The sequence below is a fragment of the Dryas octopetala genome, chromosome 5, assembly GCF_963921425.1.
Source record: "Dryas octopetala chromosome 5, drDryOcto1.1, whole genome shotgun sequence".
NCBI lineage: Eukaryota > Viridiplantae > Streptophyta > Magnoliopsida > Rosales > Rosaceae > Dryas > Dryas octopetala.
In genome coordinates, this window is record NC_141370.1 from 9514606 (window position 1) to 9528205 (window position 13600).

Sequence of the window (13600 nt, forward strand, 5' to 3'; positions counted from 1 at the left end):
TAAATCAACTTTCCGGGATCTCACAATCTATTTGGATTGTGTTTGGTTATTAAGTTAAGTGGTTTAGAAAATACAATACATGTCATTTTCTTATTTGTCCACATATGTTTTAAGGACAATTGGATTCAAAATGATTAAATATCCCTTAAAAAGAGTTCATTTTTATATAATTATTAATTAGTGAATTATTTTTATTTAACAATATTTGCCTCCAGCGTACATTATATTCACCTTATATTATATGAAACCAAAGGAGTAAAATTTCAGATTTCGCAGAAATTTCGACAAAAATTAGACAGAAACAACGAAAATTTTAAATAAAACTTTACCATATGTTTATTTAACATATTATCTACTACATTTATAAAAAAAATATTAAAGAAATCTAATTATATAGTAGGTTTTATGTTATATAAAATGAATATAATGCGCGCTGGAGACAAATACTGTTAAATAAAATTAGTATATTTTTTATACTCTATAATCTATATATTAAACCTTATATAGTCTATAATTTATACTCTATATTGTTTATGATATGATATAAGATATTATGATTTAAGCTCTTTAGGGTATTTTTAATTATTTTTTATATAGAAATATATTAGTTCACAATTATAATTATGTGGGGAGAAAATTACTAATGAAGGTTGATGAAAAAAGTTCTCTATGTCTCATGCCTCAAATGTTGTGCAGCAGCAATATCGAGAGAAAAATTTCAAGAAAAATTCTGATTTGCAAAGCCTTTATCTACCTTCCAAAGGAGAGTCTCCTTATGTGGTAAAAAATACTTCTAAATTTGAGGGTGTGACGAGAAATGCTGCAAAATCAGTCCCCCAATGTAATCGTGCGAATATACCTAGTGTTTATTCAAGTGTGGTCAACCTGGCCGAGCATCGCTTCAGTGACTGTCCTAAAAGAAAAATGGATGCACATGTAGCTTATTGCGAGGACAAAAATGTAGAAAATATTTTTTGATGATTCAACTCCGCCTATTTATAATCGGTATCTGATTGCATGGTTTAAGAAAGAAAATGAGGTAAAATGGTCTCGGGCACTCTTCCCCTCTCAAGTAAGAGTTCTATTCCATCCTTGACTCCTACGCTTCGAACGTTCGCAGCTAGGGTTAGGGCTTTTTCAACTCCTGCAACAACGGAGCTGAAGACGAGTTTTCGACGGCGGAACAACATTCCAATCGTATCAGGGTTTCTGGTGCAATGGAGGAGATCACGACCAGTCTTGCGAAGTCTTTGCTGCTCACTGAGGATGAGGTTGAGGCAATCTCCATTGCAAAACCCCAATCACAAACCAACCAAGAAGTACTACAGAGAAGTTTAGTTGCACAAGTCTTGACATCAAAACCCTTCAATCGCACTGCCTTTAAGCTAACAATGATCAAACTCTGGGACTCGTTGGGGCAGGTGACGACTAAAGATCTAAAACTCTGGGACTCGTTGGGGCAGGTGACGACTAAAGATCTAGGGCCTAATCTATTCCTATTCACATTCACCTTTGTGGAGGACAAAGAACAAGTACTGCGTCAGGCGCCATGGACCTTTGATAGAGCCTTAGTTCTCCTAGAGGAGCCAAATGGTAGCGTTGCCCCATCACAAATGAAACTGAAGTTCGCCGATCTCTGGATCCAATGCCATAATCTTCCTTTCGACTACATGACTGAGGAGATTGGGAAGATCATCAGGGATGGCATTGGACAATGTCTGGAAGTAGCGCGTGGTTTTGAGGCACACCTAATTGGCTGTTTCCTCCGTGTTCGGGTACGCCTTGATGCCACTAGACCTCTACCGCGCATCAAAAAACTCCTCCTAGATGATGGCGTTTTGGGAACAGCAGAATTTCGCTACGAACGTTTACCGGCCTTCTGCCATGATTGTGGACGCCTTGGACACAACTCTCGACTTTGTTCATATACCACCGATGACCAGAAGAAAAACCCCTCCAAACAATGGGGTGACTGGCTTTATGCCAAGGGAGAGCCTAGTAAATTTACACCACTCGATGCAGGGATTCCAGAAGCGGTTGCAGAGGAAGTGGAAGGGAGAGTGGAGGAGGTAGTGGGAAGAGAATTGGAAAAATCTCGGAGGAACCCCACTGGAAAGTCGAATTCTACTATTGGGAAAACAAATGTGGAGGATGGGGCAGGGAACCGTGAAGAGGAGCGACAGAGTATGGAGCTTGAGTTTTCGGACGGACTGACAGTTGAAAACCCCCACCCTGTAGGGGCCCAGCGATCCGAACCGGTGCGCTCTTCACCGGATATAAACCATAACGATCGAACCCCTTGGGGACGTGAGGCAGACACAGTATCTAAAACTCAGGTGGAAGAACAAACAAGAAAGTGTGCTGGGACTGCAGAGTGGGAAAAGAAGGACAAAGGAAGATTGGAACGCATGGGAGAGGTAGAAGGGGGCAGGGCCTCGTTTGGCGTTACTGGAAAAACCTCAGGGGAGGACACACAGAAGAAAAGAAACGAAACGACGACAATCACAGGGGAGGTCCTTCTGCGGGAGCATGCAGTGTCTGTAACTCAAGCACTCAATACGCTTAAAACTGCCCTGATTGAGCCTGCTGGTACCTCTAGTGTCCTTGCTCCGTCTATGGACGGAAACCCACTAGAGGGGCGCACTAAACAAGCCCGCGACCTGGGAGCCATGTTCAAAAAGGTTATCAATGGCACTAATCCAGGTATATCTCCAGCAAGGAGTCAGGATGGTGGCCACCAGACCGAGACTGAGATGCAGAGGGGCCCTTTGGATATTGACAGCAAGGGGAAGGGTGGGAAAGGAGGAGGAAAATGGAAAAAGATAGCGAGGCAACAGAGAACAGGAATGGAAACGGATGAACTGGAAAACTCTAACACTTTGGGGGAAAAAAGAAAGATTGCAAAGGAAGATGAAGTAAAGGGTGTGGCTCCGAAAAAAGGAAAACTGGCTTCTGAGGCTCAGAATGCAAAAGTGGTGGGACCGGATGCTCCGGCCCACCACGAACAATGAAGCTTTTAAGTTGGAACGTCCAAGGGTTAGGGCGACCTTGGACGTTCCGGGCCCTCAAGGATGTCTTGAGGGAGCAGAAGCCCGATTTCGTGTTTCTCATGGAAACACGGATGACACGACTACAAATGGAAAAAGTACAATATAGATTGAAGATGTCAGGAGTGTTTTGTGTGGACCGTGATGGGTTAGGTGGAGGCTTATTATTCCTTTGGACTGGTGGGTGGACGGTGTAATTGCGTTCCTTCTCGAAAGGTCATATTGATTTGTGGGTAACCTCCCCTATAGGGGAACAACTCCAGCTAACGGGATTTTATGGCAACCCCATCACACATCAACGGAAGCACTCTTGGGAGCTTTTACGGAGACTCTCTCATGGGGCAATTCGGCCATGGATCATTTCTGGTGACTTTAATGAGATCTTATCACCAAATGAGAAGGCTGGATTGAGGGATAGACCACGATGCCAAATGGATGCCTTCTGCGAAGCCATTGACGACGCAGGTCTCTGTGAAGTGCGCTCTGTGGGCTACCCTTACACCTGGGCTCGCTTCCAAGGAGGGATTGTATCTGTGGAAGAGAGACTTGACCGTTTCTTGGTTAACAGAAACCTGTTTGGACTTTTCTCGTTCGTGACTACTTCCCATCTGGTTGCTACTGGGTCCGATCATTTCCCCATCCTCACTGAAGCTATAGTGTCTGACCCTCGGGAGGTACATCGTTTCATTCCAGGGCGCTTCCATTTTGAACAGATGTGGCTGAAAGACCCAAGATGGCTAGATGTTGTGGACACTACTTGGGCCGAAAACATACATAGGCATGGCTTGGCTGATTCCATAAAGCACTGTGCACACGCTCTCAACCGCTGGAACCACAATATCTATGGCAATGTGCGCAAGCAATTGGCGACTGCGAAAAAAGTGGTGGCTGGCTTGCTGGGTAGAACTGATGCCAGTGAGGTCCTGCGCCGAAAACAAATTGAGCAAACCATTGATATTCTTTTGGAGAAGGAAGAAACTTTGTGGCGTCAACGCTCGAGCGTCGAGTGGCTACGGGATGGGGACAAAAACACTCGCTATTTTCATGAGCGTGCTACCTCGAGAAATTCCAGAAACAAGATTACTGGGTTACTCGACCACCAAGGCAACTGGGAAACTCGGGGCTGCCAAATTGGAGGATTATTCTGTAATTTTTTCCAGGACCTGTTCTCTTCCACAGGCAATAGTCATTTTGAGAGGGTTGTGGAGCTAATTGACAAGCAAATTTCTGAGGAAATGAATAGCCGACTTCTTCGACCCTTCACACGTGCGGAGGTGGAACAAGCCCTTAACCTCATTGGGCCTACCAAGGCCCCTGGACATGATGGTATGCCGGCACTCTTCTACCAATCTTGCTGGCATATTGTGGGAGATGCGGTGACTGCCAAATGCTTAAGTATCCTTAATGGAGACTAGTGTCCAAGAATTTAATCATAAGTTAATTGCCCTCATTCCGAAAACCAAAAGGCCCGAAAGAATGACTGAATTTCGCCCGATTAGTTTGTGCACTGTTGTCTATAAAATTGTTGCCAAAGCCTTTGCAACCCGCATGAAAGATGTTATCCCTTTTGTGATATCAGAATCCCAAAGTGCTTTTGTTCCCGGAAGAATGATCTTAGACAATGTTATGACAGCCTTTGAGATCACACATTCACTTCAACATACAAAAAAAGGCGATGAAGGGAAGATGGCTATTAAGCTTGACATGGCCAAGGCCTATGACCGGGTTGAATGGAGATTTCTTGAAGCAGTTATGATTAAAATGGGCTTCTAGGTTGACTGGGTTGCTCGACTGCTTGACTGTGTGTCCACCACCTCTTTCTCAGTGCTCTGGAATGGCCAGCCTACCGGTTTCATCACACCACAACGGGGTCTCAGACAAGGCTGCCCGCTTTCCCCTTATCTATTTCTAATGGTGACCGAAGGCTTCTCTGGCCTGCTGCGAGAGGCAGAGAGTAGAGGGGCCATCGAGGGGGTCCGTGTTTCCCCTACTGCCTCCTCGATCTCCCACCTCTTCTTTGCTGATGATAGTATCCTTTTCTTGAGTGCCAATAGGGAAGCCAGCCTCACTCTCAAAGATATCTTTCAAGAATATGAGATGGCGTCTGGACAAATGATTAATTTCGCCAAGTCAGCAGTGTGCTTTAGTCCTAATGCTATTGATGAGGTGAAGTCAACGGTGTGTAATATTCTCCAAATAAAAATTGTTGATTGTCATGAGAAATACTTGGGGTTGCCAACTTTTGCAGGTAGAGGAAAGAAACAGCTATTTCATGAAATTCTAGACAGAGTCACGAAGCGTGTAAATGGGTGGAAAGGAAAACTATTATCACGTGCTAGGAAAGATGTTTTGATCAAAGCCGTCCTTCAGGCGATGCCCACCTATTCGATGAGCTGTTTCCGGATGCCTAAAGGAGTGTGGCAAAAATTCCATTCCATTTTCGCCAAATTCTGGTGGGCAAAGGCTAAAAATGCTAGGGGGATTCACTCGGCCACCTGGGATACAGTGTGTCGTGGAAAATATGGTGGTGGTCTTGGTTTCAGACACATTGGTGACTTTAATCAAGCCCTAGTCGCTAAGCAATGTTGGCGTCTCCTCACTGCGCCCAACTCGCTGGTGGCAAGGATTTATCAAGCTAAATATTTCCCCAATGGATTCCTCATCCACGCCCAGCTGGGTAGTCATGCCTCGCACATCTGGAGATCCCTCCTTTGGGGCAGAGAGCTTCTCCAACTGGGTCTACCATGGAGGGTGGGTACTGGGCTCTGTATTCGCGTGTATCAAGATAGATGGATCCCAAGACCTTCCTCATTCCGAATCTGTTCTCCTCCCATATTGGCGCCGGATACAATTGTCACTGAGCTGTTTTCGGCCCCAGGTGTTTGGAATGAACGTCTCATCCAGGAATCTTTTTGGGAGGAAGAAGCCACTGCGATTTTGAGTATCCCCCTGAGTACACATATGAGAGAAGACTGCCTTTTCTGGCACTATGAACGAAACGGCCTCTATAGTGTCCGTAGTGGGTACAAAATTGCTCGATCTGAAAAAGACAGAATTGCTGGAAACCCCACTACTTCAACGGGTGTGGATTCAAATATATGGAAAACAATTTGGACCTTGCAATGCCCAAATAAAATGAAATCTTTTCTCTGGAGATGTATGCACAACTTTGTACCATGCCGAGCCACTTTATTCAAAAGGAAGGTGACCCTTGACTCTTCCTGTCCCAGATGTGGACGAGCCACTGAGACCTTGCTACACGTTCTCTGGGATTGCCCCTATGCACATGATGTCTAGAAACTCTCAGTGCTACATGGTGGTTCAAGGAGTTGGAATTGGGACGGGTTCTCTGGTTTCCTACGCTACTTATCTGCAACTCTTTCCCAAACTGAACTGACACTTGCAGCTTACATATGTTGGGGTTTATGGAATGCCAGAAACGACTTCCTCTTTAATGGCTTTGCTATCTCGCCTCTCAAGCTTTTTGATCGGATGAATGATTTCGCGCGCAACTATATGGAGGCCAACTTAAGGAAGGAGAATACACCGACACCGGCACCGGCCCATCAATGGAGGTGTCCATTGCCTAGTTGGGTGAAAGTCAATGTTGACGGTGCGGCCAGCTCTGTGTCGGGTGCTCGAGGGGTTGGGATAGTGATTCGAGATGAAGAGGGTCAATTTTTGGCTGCTGGAGCTTTACAGACGCAATCGTTCATATACTCTGCTCACACCGAGTTGATTGCAGCAAGAGAAGGTCTATGTTTTGCTTGGGATTTGGGCTTCAGACATGTTCTACTGGAGCTTGATGCTAAGGATGTGGTGGCAAAGATTGTGTCCCAATCGCTCTATTTGGGTGCTGATGTTGTTCTGCTCAACGAGGTTGTGGAACTTGGTTTACTATTTTCCTCTTTCTCCTGTCAATGGGTACCTCGCAGCTGCAATATGGCAGCTGATGCTGTAGCCAAAAGCCAAAATGGCCTTATCATGTAATGAGTTTTCCACTTGGATTGAGGAAGCACCCCCCTGGTTGCTCCCAATCCTCTCAGCAGATGTTTCCAATTCTCCTTAATCAATGAAAATTCCTTTTCTCAAAAAAAAAAAGAAAGAAAATGAGGTAAAAGTCTCTAATCGGTATCTTATAAAAAGACAATTCTTTTTATGGTTTTGTTTAACAAAGGGCATTTTGGATCAATAACTAGTTCTTAATATTAGGGCTTTTTACTGAAATAACAACTTCTAACTTGAGTCCACATTCATATATACACGTTATGGTAGAATCTTATACTAATTAATAAATGATTTAAAATATTCTGAATTGCCTACAGTTCATAACCTGGGAACCTGGAGTTTTCAAGCATATGCAGATCAAACCAGAGGCAAACTGTTCCAGCAAGTCCTTGAAAAAGGGAATAGGCATGTTCAGCCCCATGAGTGTGCCCCACACTCACAAGTTCTCTGGCATTGTGATACAAGAAGCTTGCAAATGCTTTTGCTCTCTCTTCATATATGCTCTCTCCAGTCAGACGATAGAGAGAAAGGAAGGCATAGGCATTTCCAGCCACCCCATCAGCAAGTCCTACCTTCTTCAGCAAACCATTCTTCCACACTACTTCCCCTGCTTCTATTGCAGCATCACGAAATTCTCTATCGCTGGGAAACACCTGAGGAAGAAAAGAGAACAAGTAGCCATTAATTCATTTATGCTTGGAAGACAAAAAGAAAATGCACACATACATTGATACATGGACCACCTTTTAATTTTGTGCTAGCAAACATAATGGTTCAAGGGTTTATGATTGATGAGAAAGAGTCCAGCATCATAGTGTAGTATTCTCCACACTGTATAATTTGAGGCAATCAATGGATCTCAACCTCTGAAGTTTTTTAATGTTAGCATATGACCAAGAACTTTTGGAGTTCAGTCGTAATCAAGCATGATATCAGAGTTCTGGTTCCGGAATGTCCTGAGTTTGAATCCTTCAACCCAACCCCTACTTATTTATTCACCTGCAGTTGGGGCAACACCTACAATGTCTGCATTTGTTGAATTGTTAGCCCCATTCCCTAATAGTTTAAATTTTTGAAGTCCAATGATTGTCTAACCGTAAACACTAGTGACAAATTTACATGGTGCCACCAATGGACCTCTTTTCAGCCCATTAAATTTTCCTAACTCCCGCGATTTCTCCCATTAAATGTGTGTTCTTACCCCCAGCTTTATAGATTTTTTTTTTCTTAAGGGGTGAGGAAAGATCATGCCTCACAGGCTTCTTCATCACGCCCTCACAAAGACAAATTCATAGCTCTGCCACTGACAAACACCAATATTCATGTTGATTACCCCAGGTGAGAATTGCATTAAGAAAACCAATTTTTGAAGGAGTAATCACCACCAACCTGGGATGCCTTGCACAAAGTGATGGCCATGCCAACTGCACCATGAGACCACTGCACAAACTTATCTCTCGGGTTCCCTTCACTTGTGGGGTAATTTCCACTGTGAGGGAACCTATTAGCCATCATATATCTGAAAGTTGCCTTGACATCATCAGCATCCTCTTTGGAAAGAGGGAATTGAAGTAGCACTTGCAAAATTCCAGCAAGGCCATTGGCTGCCCCCAAGTACCTTGTCGCATGCCATCTGTACATCAGAGGGCAGGAAGGGTTATCTGATGCCCCTGCCCTGCCCCCAGCCAACACAGCATCCACAACAGGCATTAAAAGATCACTGGGCACGTTGCCTTGTCCAAGATGCTTGTTTATGAACAGAGCTGCCCACAAGAACCCAGCTCTCCCATAAAGAAGATCATATGACATTCCAAAACCACCTTCCTCAGGCCCAACAGAGAGGGCCTTCTCTTGTGCTAGCTATACATAATAAACCAAATAAGTATTGGGGGAAAACAATTTTAAAATACAAACTGATCAAACTTGGTATTTGTATATAAAGGCTGGAAGAAGAAAACAATATAACTACAAAAGAGAAGGGTGATTTTCCAGCTTTAAAGGGTCAATCAAAATAAAATTCAGTGCAGATGCATTTAATCATCCAACTGGTGTAATTATCATACAAGTAAATTGGAAACAAAAGATAGTGTGGAAGGAAGTGTTAACTAACTTAAGAGGGTGAGAAGTTCACTAGTAAAGTTCATGGCATCTTTGGACCTGGGATCCAGATGGGACTCCAAATGGGATTATTTTTGTAATAAATATAACCACATATGTTGACTACGAATAACTATAATGTAAAACGTTATAAATATTGAATGGAATGGTAATGCTACACCATGGTTATAGAATGTTAGCAAAAATGTACTTGGTTTTCATGGGGTAAGAGAGGGCTGGCTCTTATTATGTAGCTCACTCAATTGGATTCTAGATGGATCCCAAAAAAAAAAAAACTAAATTTTTGATGTGATGTGCAAGAAAAGGGGATTATAATCCACTCCTATTAGGAGCTGATCCGAAAACAGGAAGGACAGAAACAAACAAACACTTAGAATCACTTGGGTAAAATGAGCAACATGTGTTTGTAATAGATTTCCAAGACGCAAACAAAAATTCTTAAAAAGGGATATCTCACTAGTCTTGCTAGGAAAGCCTAAATATAATCACATAGGTCCCCACCATGGTGGATTGAGTGGGTATTGTCTTTGGCACCGCTTGAATTTTTCAGTCATAATGGGTCCAATCATCCTTTTTTTGTCAACTTCTGAAGACTGAAAATGATATAAAGTTCCACCCAAATCACACGTGTTAAATCCATAGCCATACAACAGAAAACTGTGAATATCTTCTACCTAAAGTACATCAATAGGTTCACACTAAGAGATTGCAAGCGTACTTGTTAGGTGGCTATCAGGAGGATGCAAATGACTACTTCCTACAAAAGTAAAAATAAATTACAGGACCATAACCTTTTCACAAGGTACGTACTCCAAAAACCAATTTAAAAGCATTAAAACACAGGTTATAGTGTGGATAAGCTCCTATAGCAAGCTAAATAGATACACAATGCCACATAGTTTGCTCAAGTGGGTTAACATCTTTAATTTGGCTTTGCAGAATGTATAGATTTTGAGACTTGATAGGAACATCCTTTCAAGACCATACATACACTATTTAAGGGAAAGGGCAGAACAAGAAAGAAGGTAATTGGTATAACCTCCAAATGAATTGCTAAAGGAAACAACATACCAAGAACCTTGCTTCTTTTTCATGTCTTAAGTTATACAAACAAACAATTGCCGTATACAACAAATTGAATGATAGGAAGGAAGAATCAAAATGGATTCACTGGTAGCTATCAAAATTCAATACAACATATAATCAAACATAGCATCTAAAAGATTCAAAATATTCCCATATATCATAACACTTTTTTTGTGTGTTGTGAGGGCAAAAATATTGTGGATTTATAATATTTTTCTCGTGTGTTGCGGGCTCAAATTACGTCGGTATGTATATTGACTATGCCCCATAATTTTTGAAGGTATGAAAGAAAAATCCTAACGGTTGACAACTTCCCTAACAGCAAATACAGTTACATTGTTTGACATTGATTGTAAGTGGGGCAGACATGTAACAAGGCTGAAGGCTCATCACAATTTATGACCAGAAGCAGATATTTCCAATGGACCAAAGAAAAAACAAATGAACTCCAAGATATTTGTGTTTTTTTCTGGTAAGAATATACTCCAAGACATTAAGAGACATCCTATATTCCTATCAACCCTTAATAGAAGGTGAGCCCACTCCTTCCCTAACCAATGTGAAAGGGACATTTCGTATAAAATCCCACCAAAAACAAATCATTATCCTTCAAAAAAACCCAATTTCAGTGTCTAAAAATTCAAACAATCCTAACATGGAGGGAGCTGAAGTCACTATGAAATCATAAGAAAAGTTACTTACAAAAATGAGAGTTTAAGCTTTTCGATCAGACTTTGACACTCACTTTCTACATTCAGTATTTATAGAAAAACATTAGGCCCTGTTTGGCTTACTTCCTTGTTTCATAAATATAGTATAAATAATTTTATTCATTTACTATGGGCAAGGGAAGCTTTCAGTATACTGAAGAAGAGATAGAGATGGCGATCAATTAATTAGATATATACCTCAAGGAAGAGGTTTAAATACAGGTCACCCCTTTGATGGTCCCCAATCAAATTGGCCACAACAGCTCCAAGCGCATACATTCCTCCTCTACCGCACAAAAATGTCACGTGCCTGCATAAAGCAACAATCACATTTAACGACAAACTAAAATATCCTTGCAGATGGCATATCCTCTTCTTAAGAAGGAACAGTAACTTTCCTCAAATTCCAAAAAGGGCAATCTTATATCGTAATTACTTGCTGACTAAAATGAAAAATAACTAATTTTCTTCCAAAATTAGAAACTGACCATTTTTGCATGAAGAAAAACTATTAATATACCTACCATTTATTCATGATCGCTGGTCGAGATATAAATTGAGACGGGAAAGAGAAAACAAGGTTAACTTTCCAACTTCTCCAAAAAAATAAATTAACCATTGCATAATGATTTACACTTTGTACTATTCTACCATAAAACCCATGAATGCTAGTGAAATAAAATAGGGAGACTACCATTCTGGTCCTCTAATTTTAGATTCTACATACTAAAGTCTTATAGTTTTTAAAACAATAATGCTAGTTGTCTCATATTTTTTTTCCCACATTTGTATCCCACCTGATGTGTCATTACTTTACTGGAAGAGTATTTTCTTTTTTTTTGTTAGGTTTTATTTTTTAATTTTTAGTGTCCAATGTATGAATGCCATGTAAGATGGTATGAAATTGTGGTATAAAAATGTGGTAAGTGTAGCATTACTGTTTTTAAAATTCTAATTAAAGTCCAATAATATTATAACCATTCCACATTACATAATGGTGTATTAGTTTCTATTTTTTACAAAATATGCCATTGACCTCAAAATGTCCCAAGCTGTAAAAAAAGAGACCAATAAATTTTCAGTCCAAATAAGGAATATAATAAGAATTAAACTCTAATTTTCTAAACAAAATATTATAGACGTTACCTTGTTTAAAGACTTCTTCGAAAACTTAATTTGTAACGTATCATCTACGTACCATAATATAACCTAATACATTCTGTTTAATTAAATAGTTGACAAATAATGTCGTTGCCTAACATACAAATTGTTTTTTTGTCTTTGGCCATGCCTAACCTTGTAAAATTTCCTAATTTTGATATGGCGTGCAAGTCTCATATATCTTCATCCATTTCGGAGAGTCGGTAGTTGCTCACTTCCCACCTTACAGTTACAATTATTAACAAACCCACCGCTCCTACTCCCCCAAACGACAAAAGAAAATAATTTACAAAAATAATAATAATAATAATAATAATTACCGGTTGGTCGCACGTGCGACGGTGGCGCACTTGTCGACAATCTCAGCAGAAAGCAGCAAGTCCTGGCGGTTGCCGGTGGCCTCGTACGACCTCAAGCATGTGAAAGCCGTACCGAGCAGACCCGTATACACAGTCGGGTCCAAGCCCATGCCCGTACTCATACCCGAGCCCCACGTGGCCTGCACCACCTATATTATCCCCAAAAAAAATAATTAATTAATTAATTAAGCAGTGTTTCAGTTTCAGCTAATTAAGGAGCTCGATCAATATACTTATATATATACCTGGTCCTTAAGAGACACCGCTGCTCTGAGGAAAGTCTCGCCTGGAAGTGACAAGTTGGGAGGAGCCGTTGGATCAACCAAATCGAGCCGTTCCTTGTTGGCTTCGTCATTGCCGTCCGGGGACGACGCTACGTACTCCACTACAGACGACATGTCGTTCAATCTCTCTCTCAGCTATGTCTACTATGTTCGTTTGGGTTAGAGCTAGCTATGGAGAAAGGCTGGTACGGTAGCACCCGGATTTGTAGGAGTTCGGGAGGGGAAAGGTGTTGGGCGCTGATTCTATGAGATGGCGGTGCACTGCAGAGCATATACGCTTCCCGCGTTCCACGTAAGCTATCTTTCTATCCATCGATCTATCCATCCAACCTTTTGGACGAATCAATATTTTATTACCGTTTGATGAATGCGAATCATGCTCTCTTCCATTTTCGACACTAAACAATGGGATATATTGGTAATGCGTGTGGGGTCCACTTTCTTTAATTATAAAGGTTATTCACTAATTCATGAGTATGTCGTGGGATAAATGCAATTGACAATGTGACATCCAATTGTCCTGAAATTTGTTAACTGAGTGAGAGTGATACAGTAGTAAGGCTACATTCATCAATTTATCTATCAAATATTATTCATTAAATCATATGTCGTATTTTATTTAGCTAGAATTTAGTTTGCGTTTAATTAGGGCTGCCATTTGGTTGGTTCAATTGGTAATGGGGCTTACCACAATCAAATAAAAAATAGGATTTTTTTTTTAAAGTCCATTTCATAAAATAGATTGTTTTTAAGACCCAACCGCTACAGTGAAATACTGTAGCAGCCCACTTTAACAGGCCAACAGTAACAGCGTACTGTATCAGCGC

The 13600-nt window shown here is 41.3% G+C and overlaps 1 protein-coding gene across 1 annotated transcript; it reads right to left on the bottom strand.

The window, feature by feature from the left end:
* Positions 1 to 7243: 7243 nt before the first annotated feature.
* On the bottom strand, positions 7244 to 13280 carry GCL1 (GCR2-like 1). Its single transcript, XM_086242837.1, has 5 exons — positions 12735 to 13280; positions 12451 to 12638; positions 11168 to 11279; positions 8445 to 8915; positions 7244 to 7708 (listed from the first exon to the last, which is right to left on the bottom strand). The coding sequence occupies exons 1-5, from the start codon at positions 12885 to 12887 to the stop codon at positions 7367 to 7369; spliced, it is 1266 nt and encodes a 421-aa protein (XP_086098963.1). The 5' UTR covers positions 12888 to 13280; the 3' UTR covers positions 7244 to 7366.
* Positions 13281 to 13600: the final 320 nt, after the last annotated feature.

What these genes read in the sequence shown, in the direction of transcription:
- GCL1 (XM_086242837.1), bottom strand. Translation starts at nt 12,887, where the DNA reads ATGTCGTCTGTAGTGGAGTACGTAGCGTCGTCCCCGGACGGCAATGAC. An exon ending in CGGTGTCTCTTAAGGACCAG is followed by an intron (nt 12,639 to 12,734) that starts GTATATATATAA and finishes GGGATAATATAG; the next exon opens with GTGGTGCAGGCCACGTGGGG. An exon ending in CTTTGTGCAAGGCATCCCAG is followed by an intron (nt 7,709 to 8,444) that starts GTTGGTGGTGAT and finishes TTTCTTCCTCAG; the next exon opens with GTGTTTCCCAGCGATAGAGA.